The sequence below is a fragment of the Syzygium oleosum genome, unplaced genomic scaffold (genome assembly GCF_021117445.2).
Source record: "Syzygium oleosum isolate NSW1041296 unplaced genomic scaffold, Sole_v2.1 Sole_v2.12, whole genome shotgun sequence".
Classification (NCBI taxonomy): domain Eukaryota; kingdom Viridiplantae; phylum Streptophyta; class Magnoliopsida; order Myrtales; family Myrtaceae; genus Syzygium; species Syzygium oleosum.
The window spans coordinates 53,039-79,214 of NW_026607496.1; the positions used below are offsets into that span (position 1 = coordinate 53,039).

The window sequence follows — 26,176 nt, forward strand, 5'->3', positions numbered from 1 at the left end:
TCCTCGTGTGATGTTCCACTGAATGCAGTGCAGGTACTCTCTCTCTCGGTCTCTCTCCCTCTCTCTTTGGTTCAGACCTCCGCATGATATTTGCTTTCTTTAGTTCTGAACTTTTCTCTTTGCTTGCAGCTTCTCCGGGTTAATCTTATCATGGACACCCTTGGAGCATTAGCACTGTCTACCGAGCCTTAATCTTATCATGGACACCCTTGGAGCATTAGCACTGTCTACCGAGCCTCCAACTGACCACCTTTTGCATAGGCCTCCAGTCAGTAGGAGATGAGAGTAACTGGCTTTTATTGGGTGCAATATAATTTTGGTCACAAGCTTGGAGATCATGTTTTTATGGTCAACTCAAATTCCCTGTTTCTTTGGATCTGTATCGCAATTTATTCACTTGCTTGAACCTGTTGTTTATCCTTACTCTTTGACTATGCCCTGACTGGGTGATTTTCTCAATTGCAGAGAACCTCTTACTACAAATATCATGTGGAGGAATTTATGGATACAGGTATGGCCACTAACGCTTTACACGAAAGAGTTTTTGCTGGCTTTTTTCTCCTAACAATGTAGAGTTTGGATCTTTAGGCTGCCTATTAAGTGAGTGTCCTGCTTGTCCTCAGTTTCCGAGGTAGAAGCTTACTGAATTTGAAGTATGATACTAGCGATCGTGCTAACAAAGTGAAGACCACTGTTCAGATAATAGTAACACTGACTTGACACATAAGTCGATCAGTAAGCTGTTTACATTCAATTCTTTCAAACATCTTCCCTTGAGCAATGTCGTACCCGAAATTGTGATGTTGTTGAGCTTGTTGTTCCTGATGGTGGATCGAGTTTCCACTTTTGGCCGTGGGACTGAGGAATGCCACACCATATTTGACATGAACGAGAACCTTACGCGAAGAACAACCTTGTTCGACATAAATGAGCAGCACTCGCCCAATCTTTTTCAACCCCTTGATCTTGATGCGGCTTAGTTTTTGCCGTTTGCGCCATCTGATCGATAACTCTTCTCAGTATGGAAATGGCTCAAAGAAGAAGCGATTGACTAAGCAGAGAGTGTGCCTAGTTTTGGACTCTCCCTTTCCATTTTTAACCGATCCTCTCCTTTCTATTTTCGCAGAGGGCTCCTCTGGCTTTGCTTCAGACATTTACAATGAACACTTGTTCAAATCTTCAACACCTTGATCTTGACCCTGAAACTCGCCTCGTCGCCCACAATGAATAGACAGACAAGAAAAAGAGAAAAGTAAAAAAAAGCGAGGCTCTTGTAAACTATTGAAACCATAGACATTGATCACCCTTTCGAGCTACACTCTAATACCTTCTTATCAAGAACATCAAACAAGCGGTTCTCCTCCATTGAAAGATGAAATACGTGAAACTTCCGTGCACATTCCGTGCATGGACCGTGCACATTTTCTAGAAGGGTTATTGATTAAGGTTTAAAGGGGTTTTTCCATCTAAATGTCTAATTTGGACTTAGATTAGGATTATGATTTCCAAGACTTATCTTGAGATTAAGGTGAAGCTTCAAGAAAAAAAAAACAAGTAAAAAGAGCGAGGGTTTCATAGACGGTGATCACCGTTTTGAGGGACACTCTAATACCTCCTTATCAAGAACATCAAACAAGCGGCCCACAAGCAGCCCTTGGAAATTGCTTTTCTCCGGTTAGTAGTTCGACAAGGACCACTCCGAAGCTATATATAGGGTTCCGCCTACCATTGCAGTCAAGTGAGTTTGGTAATTGACTTGGAAGCTCCAAAATCTGCCACTTTGACTCGATATTTTTTGTCCAAAAGTATATTCGATGACTAATGAATATAAAGAGCATTTAGGACTCCATTGTTAAGCAATATGGGACAATACTTCAACACCCCCTCTCACGTGCAACTTCACGTGCAATTACGTGCAAGCTCCGCCACTTTGGCTCTACATTCTTTGTCCAAAAGTATATCCGACGACTTGATATCACAGTGATAAACGGGTATGGCTGCAGCAAAATGAAAATATGAAACAGCCCCAGCCACTTTATTGGCAATTCTTAACTGCAAAGAAACGAAAACTACAAATTATATTAAAAAAAAATTATGCAAGTCAATGCCCGTTGCCCACACATAAGTCAGCCGGCCGGCATCCACGTCGGCGATTTTCTGCCCAAAATTGGCCTGATTGGCTAAATTGACAATTTGTCAAAAGGTTTAGGACTAAATTTGTCAAATTGAAATATTTATAACTGAATTGACGCAATTATAATAAGTTTATGACTTTTTTAATAATTTCACCATTTTGCAATCAATTATGTTGAGAGCTTGTTTACAAGTGATTTGAAGACCTGAGAAAGCAAAGGTCATAATCTATAGAGCGTGGCTTGGGAAAAAGATTAATATATACCGAAGAGAAATGAGAAGATAAAGTCAATAGCCTCGCCCAGAGTTGTATAGTTGTTTTGCCTGAGCGTTACCTCTCATCTTGTCAGAGTAAGTGTAATTACCTCACTTTCTGTGCTCGAGTGTTCCCCGCTCACTCACTTTCTGGACGAGTAAGAGGTATTAATTTCAGTTTCTCCATCTCTAGCCTACTTAGTCACTATACTTTGGAAATTTCTATGCTCGTCCATCACCGCCTGCACCTCATGCGCTCTTTGCTTGGCTGGACGAGCGCCCAGCCATCGGTGAGGCTTGCAAAGCGACCCCACTCTCGTACTCCCTCTCTCCTCTCTTCCATCAATGGTGCCGCCCAAGGCTGGCGACGACGGTCTCTCTATTATTCATTCATTGCTTTTTTGTGTAAGGCAAAATATAAGACTAAACTTTTTATTTGATATTATATTTTTCGCAACATTCCATTGGCCACCGCATCCTACAAAGCGTTCTCGATTATTGTTCTAACATATTAGGAACTTCGCCTGAATTTCGAAGAAGGATTCAAATCGTGCTGCCTTGTGTTGGATCCACCAAAAATACTAATGATTTATGTCAATGTGGCTTTGATCGTGTTTTTCTCCGAGGTGATTGGAATCGTGCAGGTGAAATCAATGTCCTATAATCTTATAAGAAAACCTTCAGGAAATTTATCGAGTGATTAAGTGCTTGTTCTAATGCAGCAGATCAATCGAGATCAGTAATATCATTTGGAAAGAAATATATGGTTCAAACGTGGAGGTGCACGTGTGTGCATTTATGTTTGTGGAGGGAGAAAGGGATGGGAGAATCGCCTTAAAATATATTTCTATGATTGTAATTCTTGTCCCGGTTTTAATCGCATAATGAACAATGCGAAGTATGATTAATTCTTTTACAAATTGACATGTTAAATAATAGGACCGATTGCATGTGGACATTATAACTACCGGGTCATATTTAGTATCCAATAAAATTATGTCACATCTCTCCAAATCAATTATTCTGTATACGATTTTTAGTACATTTAGTGTTATTTTGCAATTGATCATGTCAGGAGCTTGTTTATGAGGGATTTGAAGACCTAAGAAAGCAAATGCCAAAACTAATAAACGGTTTCGACCAAAAAAAACTCTTGCAAATGATTGCAAGAATACTCCGTCCTAATTTCCAATCATTCAGGGATAGAAATATGATAAGCATAAGCAGTCCCGCTACAATTGCCTCGCCCTTTGTAGATATCCGATACGAACAGTGCAGAGAATCATCTAATAAGACGGCTAATAAATGTGACCGGACCAGGTAGCAATGAACTACCAAATTCCGACCCCAGATTATCGCACCGGTTTGAATCCGAAACGTGGATGGATTATCTTATGAAGGATGTTGACTTACCAATTGCTTCGAAGCAAATATCTCAAAAGAATTCCACCGTGAAGAAGCCTTCTCAGAAGAACTCCCATAGTTCTCGACACAAGAGCGTGTAGTTCCTTGACCTAGCATTAAGACAAGCAAAACAACTCCGTCACAAAACAAAGAAACACGCACATATCGACGCAGAACATAGTACAAGGTTATTGCCAGCAGATGTGGAAGTTCACAACTTTCCTGCTACTATCCATATATTAGAATCAGTGACATGTTTAGTCCCATGTCCTTGTGAATGGACAGGAGCTCTTATTTCTCAACATCATTTTACTTGGCATCTTTACAAATAGCACGTCCTTCCACTAAAATGGGTTGAAATGCCTGTATGCCTAATCTATGCAGAGTAGGCACTCTATTCAGCAATACGGGGTGCCCCTGCATAACTTCTTGCTAATCGTTGGTTTATCTCTTCGGGCAGTGAGACTTTCTCAGAAGTGGTAAATAATTGGACTTTGCAATGTCGATACACGTTTAGTGGGTTAGGTATCTGTCAAGTTCCCAACTAAACTGATGTCCCCGAGTTCCTCTTTTGCTTGGCAATGTTGTCCACTTCATGCTTTTTGAGTATCAATTTCAGTCCCCCGCTAATTATCATTGAACCTGCGAGTAATGGACTTTCGATTCAATCACCGGAGAAGTGCATTCAGGATGAAGTCTAGCAGCTCTCAGCATCCATACGTTCAAGGACATGCCACGCCTCTTCTTCCGTGGATTAGACAAATTACTGAATCCTCAATCCATCATTCACGGCCTCAGGACGTACAGTGAATGTGAAGTAAGAATTTGTTTGACACCTGTTAGGATGATAGATGAAATGATAGAAATTTATTAGGAGTATCTAAGACATGGTGATCTGAAGCCAAGTCTGACAAAATATTAGTTCATTCTCGAATGGGCAGACTTCAGTGCCCCCAACTAGGAGGAAAAGTGCTAAAAAAGTCCTAAACCTTTTGGATTTGTGCCAATTTAGTCCTTAACCTTTTTTTGGTGTCAATTCAATATTAAGCATTTTGTATCGGTGCCAATTCAGTCCTAAACCTTTTTGTCTTTGTGTCAATTCAATCCTTTCGGCCAATTTTGGCCGGATTTTGCTGACATGGACGCCGGCGGCCGATCACCGGTGCTGACGTGGACAACTTTTAATAATATTTTAATATTTTTTGAATTTTTTTTTCTCCTCCCCTCCCTCCTTCCTCTAGCTGGTTGCCGGACCAGCGATTGGCCAATGGCCGACGAGGACCTCGCCGGCCACTGGCGAGGCTCGCCCTCGCCAGCGACGGTGAAGGCGAGTCTCGCCATGGCTGGGCGAGGCTGGACCTCACTAGATCCGGCAACCGGCTAGAGGAAGGAGTGAGGGGAGGAGAAAAAAAATTCAAAAAAATATTAAAATATTATTAAAAGTTGTCCACGTCAGCGCTGGTGATCGGCCGTCGGCATCCATGTCAGCAAAATCCGGCCAAAATTGATCGGAAGGACTGAATTGACATAAAGACAAAAAGGTTTATGACTGAATTGGCACAAATACAAAATGTTTAGGACTGAATTGATACCAAAAAATGGTTTTGTACTAAATTGGCATCAATGCAAAAGGTTTAGGACTGAATTGGCACCAAAAAAAGGTTTGGGACTAAATTGGCACAAATGCAAAAGGTTTAGGACTTTTTTGACACTTTTCCCCCCAACTAGGTGACCAGTTCATTCTTGTTTCTCTGTTTGAATATTATTATGCACGATCATTATGTTAAGGGATGGTTGATAGTTTGGGCCCAAAAGAAGGGGGGAGTAAATAGATAAAGCCCCTAACCACCGCATCCTTTGACTTCTGATCAGAGTAGCGGAATGTATTGAAATTTGCTAAAGGAAAATGTAACACGCATGGGCCACTAGTACCTCGCTTGACCTGAGCTCAGGTTGCATCACATGGGCCACAAATTCGACATTTATCGGGGGTTCAGCTGGAATGTCAAGGTACGTGTACAGGATACAGCATTTGAGGCGGAGAAAATTACCAACGTCCACCTACATCCCAAAAATAATATCCTTCATGTTATGATTCCACTTAACAGATCCATAATTATACACATATAGATCAAACTGCAACAGTGTAGGCTCAAGTACGACAATCCGTGCTTATAGAAGACTGTAACAACTGATATATCATGTAATTATTGTCACAGATCCACACTCAGCAGCTAAGTCATGCAACAGCAGCACCTAGACATAGAAATACATCTTGCGTAGGATGAGTACTTACAGGTCTCACGAAATCAACATGATCAACTTCAATGAACCGCGGTACCACACCAGCAAAGGCATATGTGGTTGAAAAGGCCAATTCAAAAGCCCTTCGCATTAAAAATCCTCCAAATATCCTCCCATTGATATTCCTTGTGGCTGGCATACTAATGAGTTCCCAAAACGAGTGTCTCCTATCAGAATGCTATCTCTGTCCGTCAGAGCTGGCATATCACAGAAGACACAACCTTCGGCAAGTAAAGCCTGGAACCTGGACAAGTCCTCCACCTTAGTATCTCTGTTACGTTCTTCTCTCTTCTTTTTCCTCATTTTATTTGTCTTTTCTGCCTCTTGCCAAAGTAATTTTCTCTCTCTGTCTCTGGTGAGAGGGGGTTAATTGGAGCTGATTTCCCAGTATTAGAATACAAGCCAAAATGTGAACTTGGCGGTAAGTGCAACTGAATCTGATGAATACCGGGTTTCTGCAGGAAATTACCAGTTTACGGTAAACCGCAGAATGGATCAGTAATGAGAGTATATCGTGGAAAGGATAACTTTATGAAGATCTCACATCTGAGTATTGTACCAATACTTCTTGGCAAGAGGATGTTGATTAGCAAGCTTCTCCATAGTTTGGATGGGTTGCTTTTTTATTGTTAACAAGAGAATGCTGGATGCCAGCAAGTTAGCAACTTATCCATAGTTTTTAGGAGTAGAGTAAAGAAAAGATGCAAGAGTAAATATGGTTTGCAAAGAATAAACAAATATTTAAGGCACGGCCACCAAAGTGATACCATCCTTCGGGATCTGGAGTAACAGGACTCCTGCAACTGCTTAGCGGCAGCAGATGGAAATGTATATTCTTGTCCAATAAGCGAACAAAGCAATGTCAACAACTTGAGGGGAGAAAGTAGCATACTATCATAAACTGGAAGCGCTGTTTCATATAATACCTTCTGTGGACTGAGTTACTTCCAGTTGGATCTCCATTGACGAGCGCCCAAACCATGTAACAGCTCCCGCTATTTTCAAGTCAGCGTCAATATGGATTAGCCTCTTGAGAACCATCCTGTCTACAGAAGCAGTGACTAGTAATAGAGGCCTCGTGGTGCCATCGTCACTGGAGCAATGCTGTTCCAAAAGTAAAGAGGCTAAATACAATGGGATATTCTGTTGTGCGCAATTCTAATAATGAATTCCCACACTATATGAACTACCGCTAATCACTAGAGGACTTAGGCATTAAGCCTCTATTTGAAGAACTTGATATGGACAAAGATTGATGAGTATTTAGATATGCACATATACATATCTTCGAGACAAGGTACTGCTTGCAGAAAAGTAGAAGCATGTTCAATTTTTTTGTTTGAGAAATGAACTTCTCTCTAATACCAGAAGACCAATTCTAGATTATTCACACAAAGACTTGACATTCAAACTAAGAATAGCAGAATACTAGAGCTGATTACCCACCGACTGAGCACCAGCATCAGTCAGTTTTATATCAGGAATTTGTCAAAGCACCACTTAACTGCATTACTCTAGTATTTGATGCACCTAGGAGACCGGCGGACCCGTTATGCGACTGGACGAACCGGCGGGTTTGAAGTCAACGATGTTGGATTGAGCTCAAATTTGGTCGGCTGAAGCGAAACGGCGTGCTGATCAATACTTGTAGCCTTTGGCTACAAATAACGATGGATTTTCGCGATTCGGGGTCGTTTAGATGGGTTTTTCTATTTTTTTAGTATTTTTTATGGGTTAATTTAGTAAAGGGCAGTTTCGTAATTTTACGTTTTGATGTTTACTAATCCTAGTAGGGTTAGGTTTGAGGATATATAAACTTGTTTTAGGGTTTCGTTTTATCAGACTTGGATATTTTTGATTTGATAATCATATTTGGAGGACGAATTGTTCTTCTGTCGAATTTTTTTGTTCAGTCAAATTTTCTATCGCGCTTCGGCATCAATTGGTATCAGAGCACAGGTTGCTTGAATCAATGGATGAACAGAATCGCGGTCGTGGGCGGCGGGCTCGTGGTGGCCGGGGGCGTGGAGGCGTTCCTGAAGCAGACGACCAACCGCGTCTAAGAGATCTGCGAGACGTAGAAATTGAAGAACAGAGAAGACGAATCCAGGATTTGGAGCGACAACTTGCGGAGGCGAGGTTGGGCGTTCAATCCAAAGAAGAAGCAGAATCTGAGGATCCATCCGATGATGAAGAGGAGGACGTAAACCCTTTTGGGATTATGAACCAGGGGCGGAATCGAGGAGTACGACCTGGAAATCAGCGCTCTTCTCAAAATTTCGGAATGAAGATCGAGATTCCCGAATTTAATGGTAAGGCTCATCCTGATGAGTTTATTGATTGGTTGCATACGGTAGAACGGATTTTTGATCTCAAAGACCTAACTGAGGGGCAAAAAGTGAAGTTAGTGGCTATCAGGCTGCGAAAACATGCTTCGATTTGGTGGGAACACGTAAAAAAAGCAACGCGCTAGAGAGGGCAAGCCGAAGGTAGATCGCTGGGAGAAGATGAAAAAGTTATTACAGAAATTTTTTTTGACTACCCATTATAGGCAAGAGGCATTTATCGAATATCATAACGTCAAGCAAGATGATAAAGCAGTTGAGGAATTCACAGAAGAATTTGATCGCTTGCGGATGCGTTGTGATGTGGCAGAGGAAGACGAGTAGACGATTGCACGATATCTGGCAGGGCTGCGATATGAGATCTCTGATGTTGTCCAATTGCAGCAGTATTGGACATATGAGGATGTGTGCAGACTAGCCCTTAAGGTGGAGGGGCAGTTTAAAAGAAAGAGCAGTAATTTTAAGTGGTCAGGCAGCAGTTCCAAGTGGTCAAATAAAGAATCCCAAGGAAAAGCGAGAACATCTGCAGTAAATTCGACACCGATCACAGTTAAAGATGTGAGTTCTAAACCTGCATCCAACGAGGGGCAGAATAGTGCTGGAACTAGCAGGGGACGAACTGCAGCCAAGCAGTGTTTCAAGTGTCAGGGATTTGGGCATTTTGCTGCTGATTGTCCGAACCGACAGATTGTGACACTTGTTGATAATCCAGTCTTTGATGAAGGTCCAGTTTATGATGAATCTGAAGGCGAAGAAGAGGATGCGGATGCGGATGCGGAACAGGAAGAGATTATCTATGCTGATTCTGGTGAGTCCCCAGTCGTTAGAAGAATATTAAATGTTGCTGTAGCGGATGATGATTCGTGGCTTAGACATAATATTTTTCATACTAAGTGCACTAGTAGAGGAAAAGTATGCAACATGATAATAGATGGTGGGAGTTGCGAGAATGTGGTGTCCACAACTATGGTGGAAAAGTTGGGGTTGAAAACAGAATATCATCATCAACCATACAAGCTGTCGTGGTTTAGAAAAGGGAACGAGGTGAAGGTGAGCAAAAGGTGTCTTGTGCAATTTTCAATTGAAAAAAATTACATCGATGAGGTGTGGTGTGATGTAGTCCCAATGGATGCTTGCCATATTTTATTGGGAAGGCCGTGGCAGTTTGACAGAAAGACACAGCATGATGGTTTCAGAAATACCTACGCATTCAAGAAGGATGGCCGAACCGTTACCCTAGGTCCTTCGGATTTGAGAAAGGAAGTGAAGAATAATCTACTGTCAATGTCAGAATTTCAAGAAGAGGCAGTGAACGCGCCTGGGCTTTTTGCCATTGTAGTGATGGAGCGGAATTCTGACAGTCCCGAAATTCCTACCCAAATTCTGCCCTTGCTTGAGGAGTTTGCTGATGTCGTACCGGAAGAGTTGCCACCTGGGTTGCCGGGTGAGCACAATGTTTCTAGAACTTTTAATGTAGCAGATTTGTCACCTTACTACACTGAAGAGGAAGAAGACCCTGAAGAGATTGACAACAATGAAGACGAAGCAGATTCGAGGGCGAATCTTTCTCTAGCAGGGGAGGATGATGCACTTAGGAGACCGGCGGACCCGTTATGCGACTGGACGAACCGGCGGGTTTGAAGTCAACGATGTCGGATTGAGCTCAAATTTGGTCGGCTGAAGCGAAACGGCGTGCTGATCAATACTTGTAGCCAAAGGCTACAAGTAACGATGGATTTTCGCGATTCGGGGTCGTTTAGATGGGTTTTTCTATTTTTTTAGTATTTTTTATGGGTTAATTTAGTAAAGGGCAGTTTCGTAATTTTACGTTTTGATGTTTACTAATCCTAGTAGGGTTAGGTTTGAGGATATATAAACTTGTTTTAGGGTTTCGTTTTATCAGACTTGGATATTTTTGATTTGATAATCATATTTGGAGGACGAATTGTTCTTCTGTCGAATTTTCTTGTTCAGTCAAATTTTCTATCGCGCTTCGGCATCAGTATTGTCAATGACATCACAGGCAATGCATCTTCCGCGGAAAACGTTCGAAATTGTCTTAAAACCACAGTTCAACCATCGAACCACCATTCAAACCGAGAAACTTAAGCTGGAAAAATATCGCAGAGTATAAATAGCACCACGTTCAGAACGAGAAATTTTTTTTTTGTCACCAACCAATAGTTGTTCAAAGCTCAGATTATTCACCTCATAGCATGTAGTCCACCAACTTCCCCATCCTGTTCTCATTCCTAGGATTCCTATACTGCCCTCTAAGCACATGATCACTAGAGAACTTGTAGAAAGTGCTCGTCCTTCTCCGAGACGGACTCCTCGGAACCAATTCGCTCTCCGGAGACGCAGCACTCTTGCTCGCACCGGCATCGCAGACCGCCTCGAATATCATGGATCTTGCTTACCACGAGGCATTGGTGACAGGGGAGAAGTACACGCCGGGCCACAAGCTGATCGGCTTCCGAATCGACGATCCGGCATCGATGGGCGGAGAACTCTCGTAGGGCGGAGCAGCGGTGGAGGCCACCGGAATCGCATTCGCCGTCGAAGCGGAGGCTCTGTCGTTCGTGGTGGTGGAGAATCGGGCGATGCGAGTCCACGGCTCGAAAGGAGGAAGCTTTGAGAGGAGACGGTTTGAGGGACGTTTGACTATCAATATGATGTACGGAGATTACGATTGACAAAGAAGTAAAAATTATTATTTAAGAAATATTTTGATTAATCATATATAACTTATAGTAAAAAAAGATCAATAAATTTTGTTTTCTTAATTCTCTTAAACAAACCAGCTTGTGCGACGTTAAATTAAGAAAAGCTATATATAGAGATTGAATGCATGTCGTAATGATAATGTTCGTATTAATAATCATTACTGAGGAAAACAAAAGGTTGAAAAGGGAAATTAAAGAAATAAGAAAGGAAAATAGCAATTAAAGTGAACTTTTTAACATTCTCAAAATCAAACTAGAAAAAGAAAACCGTTGAAAATCTACATAATTGGACATGAATCTTTAATTCCTCTTCATCATTATCACTGTCCATTCTTTGATTTTCTTCACCTAAAGGATCACCATCCATTATTCCAAGAAATAACTTAAATCAAGTGTAAGAGAACAAATTTCAGAAATGCAGGATGATAGATTGACCACCTAATTTGTCATAGAGGATGTCACCTCTAATCTTTTGGTTCTTTCAGTGGATCCATATTGGTGTCCCCTCTGTAAGTTCACCCGGATAGCTGGACTCTTTAGTGCATCGTTCATTCTAAGTTTTGCAATCAATTTTGTTAGTTCATGAGCCTTTTCTGTGTGTAAATTAGTTGGCAATTTTTGGTTTCTTTTCCGCTTGATTGAATTACGATTATCGATCTTCCTATTTTAGGTAGAGGAAGCACTGGATGAGGATTAGGAGGATGAGAGGAGGAGGAGAGAGGCTCGGCCACCATGAAAATCCCTGCGGATTTCCTGAAATCTATTTGCAGGAGACCGGTTGTCGTCAAGCTGAATTCTGGTGTCGATTGTCGAGGTACTTCTCTCAACATGGTCTCTCTGTGTTAGGAGAAATCTTCAACAAAATTTCGATTTAGCTCGATAATGCTGAGTTTCCGAATATTTCCCATCCTCATTTTTTAGTATTTTACTGAATCCTATGTGCGGTTAACTACTTGTCTCAAACTTTAATTAGTCGGGGATGATCTATGGGTTGAGATCTCGGCAGCCCATTTGCTCACCTCAAACTTCAAAAAGAATTTCAAACTTCATGATCTTTGATGATAAATTAGTGAAGCCATATGAAATTAAGATTCTGTTGCTTGAAAGCCATTCGATATATTCCGATAGCCTTATCACGAAAAATAAGAGGATTATAGGTAAATACCCTTTAGGGTTAATACCACGAAAAACCCTAAACTAGTATATTTGTGATAATTTTACCTCAAACTATTTTTTTGATCACAAAAAACTCCAAACTGGTACACCTGTGACAAATTTACCCCGAACTATTTTTTTTACCACCAAAAACTCCAAACTGGTATACATGTGATAATTTTACCCCGAACTAATTTTTTAATATTATTTTTTATTTTTTCTTTACTTTTTTTTTTGCTTCATCTTCAACCTCTGGCTGGTCGCCGGTCCGGTAATCGGCCAGAGGCGGAAGCCGGCGAGGTTGGCCCCGCCGGCCGTTGGTGAGGCTTGACCTCGCCGGCGTTGGGCAAGGTCGACCTCGCCGTTGTAGGGCGAGGCCGACCTCGCCCAACGCCGGCGAGGTCGGCCTCGCCCTACAACGGTGAGGTCAAGCCTTGCCAGATCTGGCGAGGCCGACCTCGCCTAACGCCGGCGAGGCCGGACCCTTGCCAACGCCGCGGGCCGACCTTGCCAGCTTCCGTCTCTGGCCGGTCGCCGGACCGGCGATCGGCTAGAGGTTGAAGATGAAGGAAAAAAAAAGTAAAGAAAAAATAAAAAAAATTAATTAAAAAAATTCGAAAAATAAAAAATAATATTAAAAAATTAGTTCAGGATAAAATTGTCACATGTGTACCAGTTTGAGGTTTTTTATGGTCAAAAAAATAGTTCGAGGTAAATTTGTCACAGACGTACCAGTTTGGGGTTTTTTGTGGTCAAAAAAATAGTTCGAGGTAAAATTGTCACAAATATACCAGTTTAAAATTTTTCGTGGTATTAACCCTACCCTTTATATGGGCTTCGTGCCATCATTTTCTCAATTGCACTTCCTCGATGTACAATTTGCAGTAAATCCTAACAGAGAAAAAGCCGGTGCCTGCGCGCCATTGACCGAGCTTTTTCTTGTCTCCTTCTGGTAAATTTGTAAGCCTTAGTGCTTGTGCTGTCTGAATTTGTGTGTTATTTTTATATGTTCTGATGGGTTGGAGTTTTTTGCAGATATTCTAGCCTGCCTGGATGGATATATGAACATAGCAATGGTACACACAGACGAGTATGTCAATGGGAAGCTGACAAACAAGTATGGCGATGCTTTTATTTGAGGAAATAATGGTCATGATGTATTCAGAATTTCTGATTTTTATGTCATATCTTTGCTGGCTTGGACCGTTCCTAACTGGTATGACTTATTGCAGTTATGTACATCAGCACTTCGAAGCGGACTCTGGCAGATGGGGCTTAGGTGTTGATAGTGCTATGTAATGTAGCATTCTGGATAAGTGAACATATCCCAAATTAGAGAGCTGATTTGTGATTCTTACATAATATTGCATTTCATGAAATCGGTCTGTGAATTGCTTGACGATGACTTGGAATGCCATAGATTTTTCTATTTGTCATCATATGTATCTGGCTCTCTGTTTTTGTTTAGCGAATTGGCTTAATGGTGTCCTGCTTATGAAGAAGGCGAATTGCGTTTAAGCATCAACTTTGGATGCCATCTATCTATGTCTGTATAATTGACTCTATTGCAAAAGCTCATGGGTATAATTGAAATCATGTCTGTCATAATATACGAAGTCATATTTTGCGCTCTCAACCAAGAAGAGTCGGAGACCAATCGAGTAAAATTACACCAACTAAAAATTTATGATCTCGCATGAAAATATAGGTCCTTTGTATGTAAGAAATAGCTATTTCATTTCAAATGTATTTCTTCCAAAGCAATTATTCGGTACAAAATTTTAGGAGGAATAGCTAGTTAATTGGCTTCTTTACGAGAATGACAATGGCAGTTTAGTTCGTCTAGGGTGTCAATGGGTCGGGCTTTCATGATACTCGACCCAAAACCTACAAGGTCACGCTTGACCCATCCCGAGACCCTATTCAGCATATACCTCAAGAGACGGGTCGGGTCGGGTCGGGATCGGGTTGTGTGTGTGTGTTTTTTTTTTTTGGGTGTCAAACTCAAAAACAACTGACATTGTCAAGAATCATTGCCCCTCTAAAGTAACATTACCATCCTCGTTGTGTCCATACTAAGAATAGAACACGATATGAGAATTGACAACGAAAATGCGCTATGAGGAAATTATTAGGTGCCCTTAAAACTGTTAATGCACAAACACAAAGCAAGGACTCCAGCATACCATAAGTTTCTCACGAGAACAACACAATCTAGTTAAATAAATTAAGCAACTTGATGGAACAAGTGTTCTAATTCAATCAAACAACTAATAAAAAACACATAAATTTCCTCCTACAATGGGATTTTGCGACAAGACATTGGATCAACATCTAAATTCACTTTGTACGTGGGCATATATCTTGGACAATCAGCTGAGCCAATATTAAGAGCAGCACAAGGATTATTTACAGTGGATTTCCTTGATGTTGCTTGGAGACTTCTTCTCAGCCCCATAAGATAGATAGAATCCCCCAAATGCAGCGCAGGGTCTGCAGAACACAACAAGACCTGCTCCTTAAGTTGCAATAAAGTTACTAAAAGAACTGACAAACACAAAAATCCACGGCTCCACACACAGAGAGACAAAGTAAGAGCCAATATTATAATAGAACCAAGTTCTATTGAACTCACAGAGCATTCCTCCATCATCAATGATTTTCATCATCTTCAACATCAATGATTTCATCATCTTCACCAACAATGATTTCATCATCTTCACCTCCATTCTGCAACAGAACAAATAGCATAATAAGTTTGTCTACCCTATGAAATATAGGCAGAGACAAAGTAAGAGTCCATCAAATCACCATAGCATCATCGCCATCAGATTCTGAATCATCTTCACCTCCATTCTGCAACAGAACAAAATAGCATAATAAGTTTGTCTACCCTATGAAATATATTCAGGCAGAGACAAAGTAAGAGTCCATCAAATCACCATAGCATCATTGCCATCAGATCCTGAATCAGCTGCCAAAAAAAAACAGACAGAATTCAGATGAGTGAATTATCCACTGAATAATCAAAACTTTTTATGGATGCAACATGCAATATTATTTAACTCTTGAGTAATAGGACCCTAAAGGCCCGAAAGTAAGTAATATCAAGTCTAGCTCCTGTAGTATGGAGTAATGCCATTCTAGATGATACAAGCATTTACATGGACCCGAGTCATCCATATTCTTAATCTCATAGAAGAAATACTTCAGGAGGAAAGACCAATATTATTCAGTTAAGCACAAGGCTTTCTAAGTCATTTACATGTGCCAGAAAGCAGTGATATAAGCCTTTATACAAGGAAAGAATTCAAAACATCAAGAAAGATAATTACACTGCGCAAGCCATGTTTAAGCATATATTGCGGTCAAAGGGATGTGAAGAACTCCAATTCAAAACAACGAGACAAACTATGAGCATTCAACCTGGCAATTACATTGTTAAACAAAAAAAACCTGCCTATTGCATTCAATTAGGTCCATGAACTTTAAGAATTTTCAAAAAGCTTACTAAACTCTGAAAGTGTTTACAACTTGGTCACTGAATTGGATAAAAGCTCTTGTTGCGGTACTATAGAATAGAGCCAAGAGGATTTTTATTATTGAAAACTTTTTTGTAGGACAATAAAAGATGCATGACCTAATCATTACCAATTAGTGAGGCGCACGCTATTTATGTTCTGGAGGATAGCTGCAACACACCTTCTGCACTTTGTGAAAGGACTTATCCTTGAGGATGGTGTCTACACGCCTCATACGTTCTTCTTTTCTACATTTCTATTTGCTATTCTCAAAATATTCACAAAGATACTACCACAGTGTCTCAGCCAATTAGTGAACATATGCTAGAATAACCTGCGAGACAGAAAATGGTCTTATCCCTTTTATATCCATATTAAGTTTGAATGAGGACATCACTATGATATCAACACACCGTTAAACCATCTGTCCAATTTCAGGAACTGAACCCAAGAGGCATTACTACAGCTCATGCAGAGTTAGTTTCAATTCAATCTGTTCTACCCGAAGAAGACTAACGCTCAATCCCAAAATATCCCAAACTTTAGGATGGGGCCGGCACGGGAATTTTTGAGGTCTAAATTGCTTGACGATGGAGGATGCTCTTACACATTTGAGTCTTTAGATATTAGAACGAAATTCAATATTCCTGAATAAACAGCCCTTCTATGAAAAATTACTATCCCTTGTGTAAATTTACAATCTGTCATTTTCCTTAAGAAGCCCGGTTCAATATATTCTTTTTTATTTATTTATAGAATTATCAGTATGAAACCGATTATTTACTGTTAGTACAGGTGGACACAGGCAAGCCTAACTACGAGGAACGAAAACACATCAATTCTCAGCATAAGTCATGAAGATACAGAAACACGTATATTCTATTCATAAAAACACCAGTAGAAATGACGTGAGGATGGTAAGTAAGACAGGTGATGTGGATGAAATTACTCACCCCAGGGCTCATAATACATGCCCCATCCAGTTTTGTGGAGACAGCCGAAATGAGCCATCAACAGCCAAACAAAGGCAAGAAGCTCTCCACCTCTGCTCAGCACCTGCACGTGCGCCTCTCCCTTAATATGACTCGCTGCATATGACAGCATCTCAACCCACACTCCGCTCATCACCTCCCACTTCCTTTCCCGGAGCCTTTCCATCTCTCGGGCCAAACGTAACCCTCCCTTGAGCGGGGATCTCCAACGGCGGGAATCACCCTCATGCGGTTGTTCGATAGGAACCTTAAACAATTTGTCGCATAGCTCATTCATATCCGTTCTCTTTTTGATCAAATTTTGGAGTCTCCGAAGCTCGCTGAATATCTCCACTGATTTCATTTGGGCAATGCCTGCCACTGCCACAGCGGACACTAAATTTGGCTGCTTCAGTAAAAGATACAACATGTAATCGGAAAGGATCTTGCTGAATTTCCTTTCGTCATTTTTTGGGGTGACTTTCTCTTTGTGGTACCAGATTTCAGTAGCAATATGCCACGCTATAATATTGTCATTGTAATAAGTATTGGTGACATATTTTAAAAGATTTCTGCAATCGAAATCCCCCGGTGTACTCTTGAGAAATAAATCACCTCTAGCGTTAAATATCTTCCTCACTTTTGCCGGATCATTCGCGAATTCGGATTTACGTTTCACCTCCCCAAAGATGAAAATCCATAGTTCCTTAATAAAGGGCTTCCTTGAAGCTCTCGGATAAAAGGTGTCCCGATGCCGATTGCGATTATACTTCTTTCTTAGACTATACTTCAAACTCTCGGATAAAAGGTTGCAAGCAAAGATAGATTCGGACCATCTCCGAAACACAAGCGGTGTATTTAAGACCTCGTAAGGCACATTGGCATTAGGATCTACTTCACATGTGATGAATCGGGGCCTCCTCAGGCCATCCGTGGCGGATACCAACTTGTGAAGTAATGAACCTAGTTTAGATGATCTTATGTTGTGACACATGATTTCAACGACAGTCCAATCGGAGAAAACGAGCTCGAACAGAGCTATGACATCAATAGCAATCCCCCCGATAAGAAGGCAATAAGTAATTTCCACATCGAGTACGGGAAACCGATGCTTCTTCAAGCGACTGAAAAGGACGAAAGCCATCACAACGTTAGTGAAGGCTATGAAGCGGAAAAAGTAGCTCCACTTGGAACGTGTTACCAATACTTTGGTGTGGAGCAACTCGTAAAAGAATTGAAGTTCAACCGATATCACCCTTAATGCATTGACTGCAGAAACTTTGTGGAAATAATCGCGGCTATCATTGCGATGTTGAGATGAGAACATGAGATCTGGAAGGAAGACCTTAAAGATTTGAAAGAAGCAGTGAGCATGCTTCACCACAATGCTCTCAGGAAGCTCGTCATCAGAAAATTCATCTTTTAGCGTTTTAAGAACTGACTTGTTTTCTTTGGAATTAGAATTCTTGTGCCGTAAGAGTATCGATTTCCTGAGCCTTTGGAGACTTGAGAGATAAAGTGCCAGTACCCTCTCAGCGATTTTTATGACCCCGGCAAAAAACACCAATAGTGTTGGGATCAGCAGCGACTTGTCGCTCGGAAATGTCTTCACAAAGATATAGATGGTGGTACCGGCTTGATTGACAAGACTGAGCAAGTTTTGTCCCCAACGTGAATCATTCAAAGTGAGGATAATGATGGTGCCAGGAGTGCCAAGATGTAACCAGAGAAATGAGGTCCAAAATACCTGAAGTGCGTTGTCTACTTTAGTTACATGAGCGAACGGATGGCCTCCGTCGGAAGAGATGAGCCTGACCGTGAGCACAACTATCCAGTCACCCATCAAATTGGCCAACCACAAGAGGAAGGTGAGGCGCGAATTCTTTGTTTTCCTTCTGAGGGGTGCAAATAGATGCAAAAAGATATGAAGTGAGAGGCTCAGTATCATGAAACCTCGGATGTTCCATTTGTTCCATAAATCCTTAATGAAGCTCAATGCCATGTTTTCACTTAGTTTGAAGGGTATGGCTCCTCTCTAATATAAAGACAAATGGTTAGGCGGTGGGGGGTGGGTGATGTTGGGGAGGTTCGATGCTCGGGACTATATACGGGGACTACGGGGGATGAAGCAGCACGTGCAGAGAGCACTGGCCTTGTTCTGCCTGTGCTTCGGTGAGTGGTGTGAGTAAGTGACACTTTATTAAGATTTTCTTTTTTCTTTTTCTTTCGTGTAGCGCTTGTCGTTTTCTTTTTCCCTTCCCTTAGATTGGACAATATGAACATACTCCTATCGTCATGAGAAGAAGATAGAGTTAATTTCAAAAAAAAAAGCACCACCTTTAGATCGAGGGACAATTCTGGTCCAAACTTTTTTGTTTCATAAAAAAGCACCAACTTTAGGTCGAGGGACAATTCTGGCCCGAACTTTTTTTTGTCCCATACAAAAGCATCAACTTTAGGTCGAGGGACAATTCTGGCCCGAATTCTTTTTTGTCTCGTAAAAAAGCACAAACTTTCATATAAATCCCAAATTTGGCCCCCCATTGACTTTCTGTCTGAAGTTACCCTTGTTTGAGAAAAAAAGTTATGGTGGTGAACCTGGCGAATCTCTTCCATGGCGTCTGTCGACGGGCGGTGGTCTATAGCTTCATATTACGACAAAACGATGAAGTTTGGCTAGAAAGATTCAATCTGAAGATATTTTTGACTTGCCGGTGAAGTGAAGGAGACGAATAGTTTCACCGTTATTCTTCAAGCTGTGGTTCAGAGAATAAGACAATGAATAATGCTTTAAATGCAGTCAACAAGTCACGTGGATTTATTGCTAAGGTGAAATAGTCAAGTTGGAAAATCAATGGTTTAAGTCAATAAGGGCCAGATTTGGGATTTAAGTGAAAGTTGGTGCTTTTTTACGAGATAAAAAAAAGTTCGGGCCAAAATTGTCCCTCGACCTAAAGTTGGTGCTTTTTTACGGGATAAAAAAAAGTTCATGCCATAATTGTCCCACGACCTAAAGTTGATGTTTTTTTATGGAACAAAAAAAAGTTCGGGCCAAAATTGTCCCTCGACCTAAAGTTGGTGCTTTTTTTTTAAATTAACCCGAAGAAGATATTTGCATGTTATTTTTTGTTGACCGAAGCTTGACTTTTAAACATGTACGCAGACGGACATTTGAAGCCGTGTAAACTCCATCGTATATTTTAAGAAAAAAATCAAAAGGTATATTCTGAAGGGACAGCTTAATCTTATTTATAGCGGCAAAATCAAATACTAAACATCTCAAATCCTTTCTTAAAAAAGTTCATCTTAACATTTAAAACTAGTTACGAGAATGTCTATCTTAAATAGTTAATTTTGAGTCCATGTATAACCTCTTAATACCACAATTCTAATTAAGACGCGAGCCAAAGCATAAATGTTTTAAAGCCAAAGCTTCAGAAAGATCTTCTACGAGAGGCTTAGTACAAGGAAGCCTCAAATGTTCTATCTGTTCCACATAACCAAAATTGATCGCCATGTTATTGTTTAGTTTGAATTTTGTCGCTCCTCTCTAATATAACATCAGTTACAACAAGATATATAGGATGAATAGTGGGAAACATATATACATGTTATGATAGTTCCTTATTTGTTTGTCAGCAAACGGTATCTATTTAAAAAGCTAATAAGGTAAAAAAATAGTGAAAAAATCATTTCACAAATGAACGCAAGCAATGTATCTCATGCATTAAATGACAGAAGAAAAGTATCCCATGCATAGATAATGCCAAATACTTTGTGTCGGTTTGATGTTTATCTTTGCATTGGTTCTATCTCCATTCAACTTGCAAATCCATATGTAACTTACTGTGTTTCAAACTATGAAATTTTGGTATATATGATGAGCTTAGTGAAATGTTTGGCGATACCACAAATAACAAGACATTTGATATTATTGATAAGTAAGGGCACGTTTAGTAATATTTCTGTTTCTGGGAATAATTTTTTTTCAGAAATAATTTTTTTTATTTATATTTCCTGGATGAGTTTTTGAACAAAAGAAAGCGTTCGGTAACTGCACAAAATTTCTATTCCTGAAATAGAAAAAGAACATAAATGTATTTGGTACAACCAAAAAAATTTCTATTTCTAATTTTTTTTCATTCAAGTCTATGTCTTTTATTTAACTATAAGTACAAGTTATAAGTAAAAAAAACCAACAAGCATTATTTATTGGTTTGTCTAATTTTTTAACTCACACTACTTTATATATATAGCATGCTCTTCACGGATAAATTTAATTTTCTTAATCTTTTTAATTTTCTTAAACTCTATGGCCACAAACCTCCCCAGCCCTCGTAAACCCTAAGCTCTAGCGAGGAGAAGGGATGATACATAAAGGCAAGTCTGCGCCCAACCAAGGCAATTTTTGTCAAGAAGTGACCGTCCGACAAAGCGCTGCTGCTACAATCCTTAAAAGATTTTGGCAGATTTTGGGGGTCGTGTTGGTGTCCTATACTTGATGCACTGCTCTGGTCTCTCCATTCAAAATTGGTTGATTGGATGTCTGTTGGTGAGTTCCTTCACATTTGTCCATTATTCTACCCACAGTAGAGAAATAAACTTATAGAATACTTAAAATTAATAGCTTATTTGATCGTACTCAAAAGGATTCACCATTTTCCTTGCAAAAATTTGAAATCAAGCAAGTGTTTTAAGCTTCGAAAAAAAATTGTGTAGTACATTATAGTATGCTTTCGTAGATTTCAAATGTCTCGTACTAAAAAATCTTAAATTTCCGGGGCCATAAGAGTATAAACTCGCAAAAAATATTAAGTCCTGTCATTTTCTTCCTCAAACCTTCATTTGAGATTTCTTTGTTCTCCTCCATACCTGTTAAAAGCAGAGATTTCTATGTTCTTCTTGTCGTTTTTTAAGTCTCTGTGAAAATAATTCTAAAATCTCTATTAGTAGCTAAGGTTACGTGTATATGAGAATTATTTTTATAGAAAACAAACCGGAAAAAATGATTATCCAAAGTGAGTACTACATGTAGATCAAGCGAATAACTACATGTATGGAACTTACTTGCAAAATTTTCTCCATCTGATATTAATTTTATGAGATCAGTATCCATATCGGCAAATTTTATTAACGCTTGATGTTGAACTTTTAGTTCAAGTAACTAATCGAGCCGATTGTTCAAGTATAATTGAGTGCCTTGTTTTTCTGCTTAGTTTGAATTTTGTCGCTCTTCTCTAATATAATATCGGTTACAACAAGTTATATAGGAAGAATAGTGGGGAACATATATATACATGTTGAGATAGTTCCTTATTTGTTTGTTAGCAAACGGTATCTATTGAAAAAGCTAAGAAGGTGAAAGAATCGTGAACCAATCATTCCGCAAATTAACACAAATAAGGTATCTCATACATTAAATTGCTAAAGAAAAGTATCTCATGCATAGATGATGCCAAATGCTTTGTGTCGGGTTGAAAAGTAGAAGTGCATCAGCAGTCATTAGGCGAGACGCAAGGTATGTTTTTGAGATCTTACTCTCTTTTTTTTTTTAACTTGGACCCCAAGTAATGTTCCTTTCTTTCGTCTTTTTCTTTTCACGAGGACCCCCAAAATATTCTTAACTTGTACATGATATGTGACTTGCGTTTTTTACTTCTTTTGAATTTTTTTTTTTGCTAGAGTTTGTGAGTCACGTTGGATCGACACTTACATTAACCGGGCACAAATGAGCTCAGTTAATCTCAACCGTTGAATTACGTGAGTCCCATGTCAGATCCCCATAATTCAACGGGTGGGATGCATTGATCTCATCATCAATTGTTTGATTTCATCAGTTTCTCCTAAAGAAAGATACACAGCTTCGAACTGTGGATTTTGTCCACGGCATTGATGGACCTGGCAGTCAAAACTTCCCACCACCAAAAGGAAAACCAGTAGAACAATCAGCAGCCAACTGTTCTCATTGAGCAAGCAAACCTTTATCCCGGGGAAGTTACTGGGGTTGCATTGAGCCCACTCGGTGTCTTCTCTATCGCTGTCTCTATTTTCAAATTTATTTCATTTACATGTGAATCTCTTTTGCATGAGCATTTACTTCGAACCCTTCTCCATATTCAACATCATTTCCCTATAAACGTTGGGAAAATTACCAAAAAAATGTCCTAAATATATTGCACGGATTTTAATTCAAATCTAAACTTTTCAATTTGGCCAACTTATTCCTAAATCTTTTAACAATTTGCCAATGTAGTCTTTTCGGCCAATTTTAACAAGAAATCATTGCTCTAGACGCTAACCATCGTACGTGGCAATTGGCACGACCAGAGCTAATATGAACAATTTTTACAATTTTAAAATGAATTATTTTTATATTTCTTTTCTTTTCTTTTTCACTATGGCCGGTGAAAGTGGCCAGGGCCTTGGCAATAGATAAGAAATAAAAAAAAATTGTAAAAAATTTAGAATTTTTTTTTAACAATCGCAAAAATTGTCCAAACCAGCACCGGCCATGCCACGTAAAATAGCCAATGCCCACGTTAATGATTTCTGGCCAAAATTAGCAGGAATGACTAACAAATCGTTAAAAGTTTTAGGATTAAATTGGTCAAATTGAAAAATGTATGATTAAATTAGCATCCGTAAAATGGGCTTGTGACTTTTTTAGTAGTTAACCCTTATGCATATGCTTTTCTATATGTGCTTGTCTACATCACTCATACATATTCGACTCGTTTATTTATCGCATCGTATCTTTAAACACCCAACATGACACTTTTATTAAACAAGTCGCACAACATGATACATTTAAGATATAAAACCTTATAAAAATATATTTAAACGAGTAATAGAGTGCCTAAATGTATATAACCAGATCACATTGGCCCAGGTAACATGTCAACTCATTTAACTAATCGTGTCTTACCCTGTTAGACTGATTGAAAAGGTCAATTAGCAAAGCACATGGCTTTTATTGTGGATAAAAAGTTGGTCCATTTAAACTCAATCTGAATACGCTTACAATCATATGTCTTTTTCACGTCATAAAAATGAGGGTCTAATTCCCTAAAAAACTCCAACTTCAGGTCAAATTCCTAATATGCCCCGAACTTTTTTTTATCTAAAAAAAATCACCAAATTTTACTCTAGTCCCAAATTTGTCCATGTGTCCAAAATTGCCACTCGTTTCTTCAAAATTATCAATATTAGGGCTAGTTAGAGGTTCATTATCAAAACATACGTCTTCATCAATACTCTCATCTTCGTATGAAACAACAGTAGCCTCCTGAGATTGATAATATTGAAGAAACTGGTGGCGATTTTTGGACAAAGGGTTAACGGGGGCAAATTTGCACTAAGGTGAAAGTTGGTAAATTTTTTTAAGAAAAAAAAATATGGGATAGAATTGGGATTAGACTTCTTCTTTTTTGTCTGTCATACTTTAACTCTCAACTCATTTTCAGACATTTACCCTACCTCTTACAGAGCGTGAGAGTCGAAACCCACATCTGAAATTACATGTTCCCACCCCTAGCCCCACCTGAGAAGGTGGGGAATCAAACTCCCTATCTCCCTCTTGCCAAGTAGGAAGGGTGACCACTGAGGCGAACCCCAATGGTTAAATTGGGATTAGACTTAAAGTTTAGTGTTTTTTATGGAATTAGGCTTGTTAATTAGTAGTGTCAAAAATTGGCCTTTCAACAAAGTGATGCTACAATCCTTGGCCTGACTCTTTTGCTTTAACTTGGACCCACTTCATATTCTTTTCTCTTTTTAACCTTTTTTCTTTAACTTAGATCCATTTAAATTCGTTTTTTTTTTTCTCTTTAACTTAGACCAATTTATGTTCTTTCTTTTCCCATTTTCACGCAATGCTCTTAACTTGCACGAGAATACGTGATTCGGGAGTCACGCTTTTTCCTTTTAAAAAATTTTGGCAGGAATTTGTGAGTTACGTTGGTGTCCAATAGTTGATGCACAACTCTTGGCTCTTTATTCAAAAATAAACTTATTGAATAATTAAATTAATAGCTTATGCGATTGTACCTTAAAATCATTTACCATTTTCCTTGCAAAATTTGGAATCAAGTAGGTGTTTTGAGCTTCGGAAAAGGATGGAAAATGTATAGGACATTCTAGTATGTTTTCGCAGATTTCAGATGTTTAACATAAAAAATTCTTAAATTGCAAGAGAGCCATGAGAAAATAAACATGCAAAAATATTAAGCAATGTCACTTTCTTCCTTACATTACATTTGAGATCATGTTAAATAAAGAAAGAAAGGATGAAGTAAATTCTCCGTATCTCGTTAAAAGCAGAGATTTCAATATTGCCTTTCCTTTGTTCTTCTTGTCTTTTTTTGAGTCTTAATGGAATTATTTCTAAAGCCGCTCTTAGTAGTTAGGGTTACGTGAATGAAAATTCTGTTTGAAGTAATTGAACAGAAAAAAAAATGTCTATCCAAAGTGGGTAGTAGGTGTAGAAATGGTTTGCGTGCGATTTGTTTTTGCAGTTCAAGTGAATAACTACACGTAAGAAACTTCATTGAAAGATTTTTCTCCTTCTGACATTAATTTTATGAGATGAGTGTCCATATCAACGGATTTCATTAATGCTAATTAAAGAAATGATGACATTGAAAAAAACACTTAGTTCAAGTGACTAATCAAACCAATTGTTTTGCAAACCTTTGTTGATTTGACGGGACTCCAACAAAATGGAGCTCAAGATAGATCTAACTCGAGTTGGTTGAACCACAAGTGAGTAAAATTAAATGTTTACATTCCGTCATGTGTCCCGAAGACGCCATTAGGTTATTAATTGTGAAACCCATCCTTTATTATGTACTTGGCGACATAATGACAATGTCCTTTCATTCAATTGTGATCTTGATTCAACCAATGACAAAATTCCACCAAAAAGTTTAATTTAGCCACAGAAATGGAAAAAAGAAAACTTGCCCTTTCATGTGGGTGATTGATATAAGCCAAAGCCAAAGCCAAATTGGAGTTTACTATAAGTGGGACACTCCAAGAAGGCATCTCCCACCAAAAGCAAGTGGCGATAGGTTTTCCACAAATCAGGAATCTCACTTTATCTTTCTTTCTATTTCTCGATTTTTGATTTTTTCGACTTGAAGTTGTTCCCTACTTTCTTTCCTTTTTTACTACACAGGATTTAATGTCATAAAATTTAAATTTATAGAAATATAAAATTTGTCAGTTAAGATTGCATGGGCTCAATAAGCTTTGTCTATATAAAGTACAAAATATTCCTTTTCTTCTCTTTCATCACCCTTTTACCTTTTGTCCATGTAGGGCAAAATATTCTTGTTCTTTTTCTTTTTTACCTTTTTCCCTCT

The 26,176-nt window shown here is 39.3% G+C and overlaps 1 protein-coding gene and 1 pseudogene across 1 annotated transcript; both read right to left on the reverse strand.

Moving 5' to 3' along the window:
- Positions 1 to 3,996: 3,996 nt before the first annotated feature.
- LOC130139489 (acyl-coenzyme A thioesterase 2, chloroplastic-like) lies at positions 3,997 to 11,534 on the reverse strand (annotated as a pseudogene).
- Positions 11,535 to 15,124: 3,590 nt separating this feature from the next.
- Positions 15,125 to 18,816, reverse strand: LOC130139490 (uncharacterized). Its single transcript, XM_056316617.1, has 5 exons — positions 18,460 to 18,816; positions 18,404 to 18,420; positions 16,797 to 18,343; positions 15,265 to 15,296; positions 15,125 to 15,178 (listed from the first exon to the last, which is right to left on the reverse strand). Exons 1-5 carry the CDS (start codon positions 18,814 to 18,816, stop codon positions 15,125 to 15,127), a joined length of 2,007 nt encoding a protein of 668 aa, XP_056172592.1.
- Between the last annotated feature and the right edge of the window lie 7,360 nt (positions 18,817 to 26,176).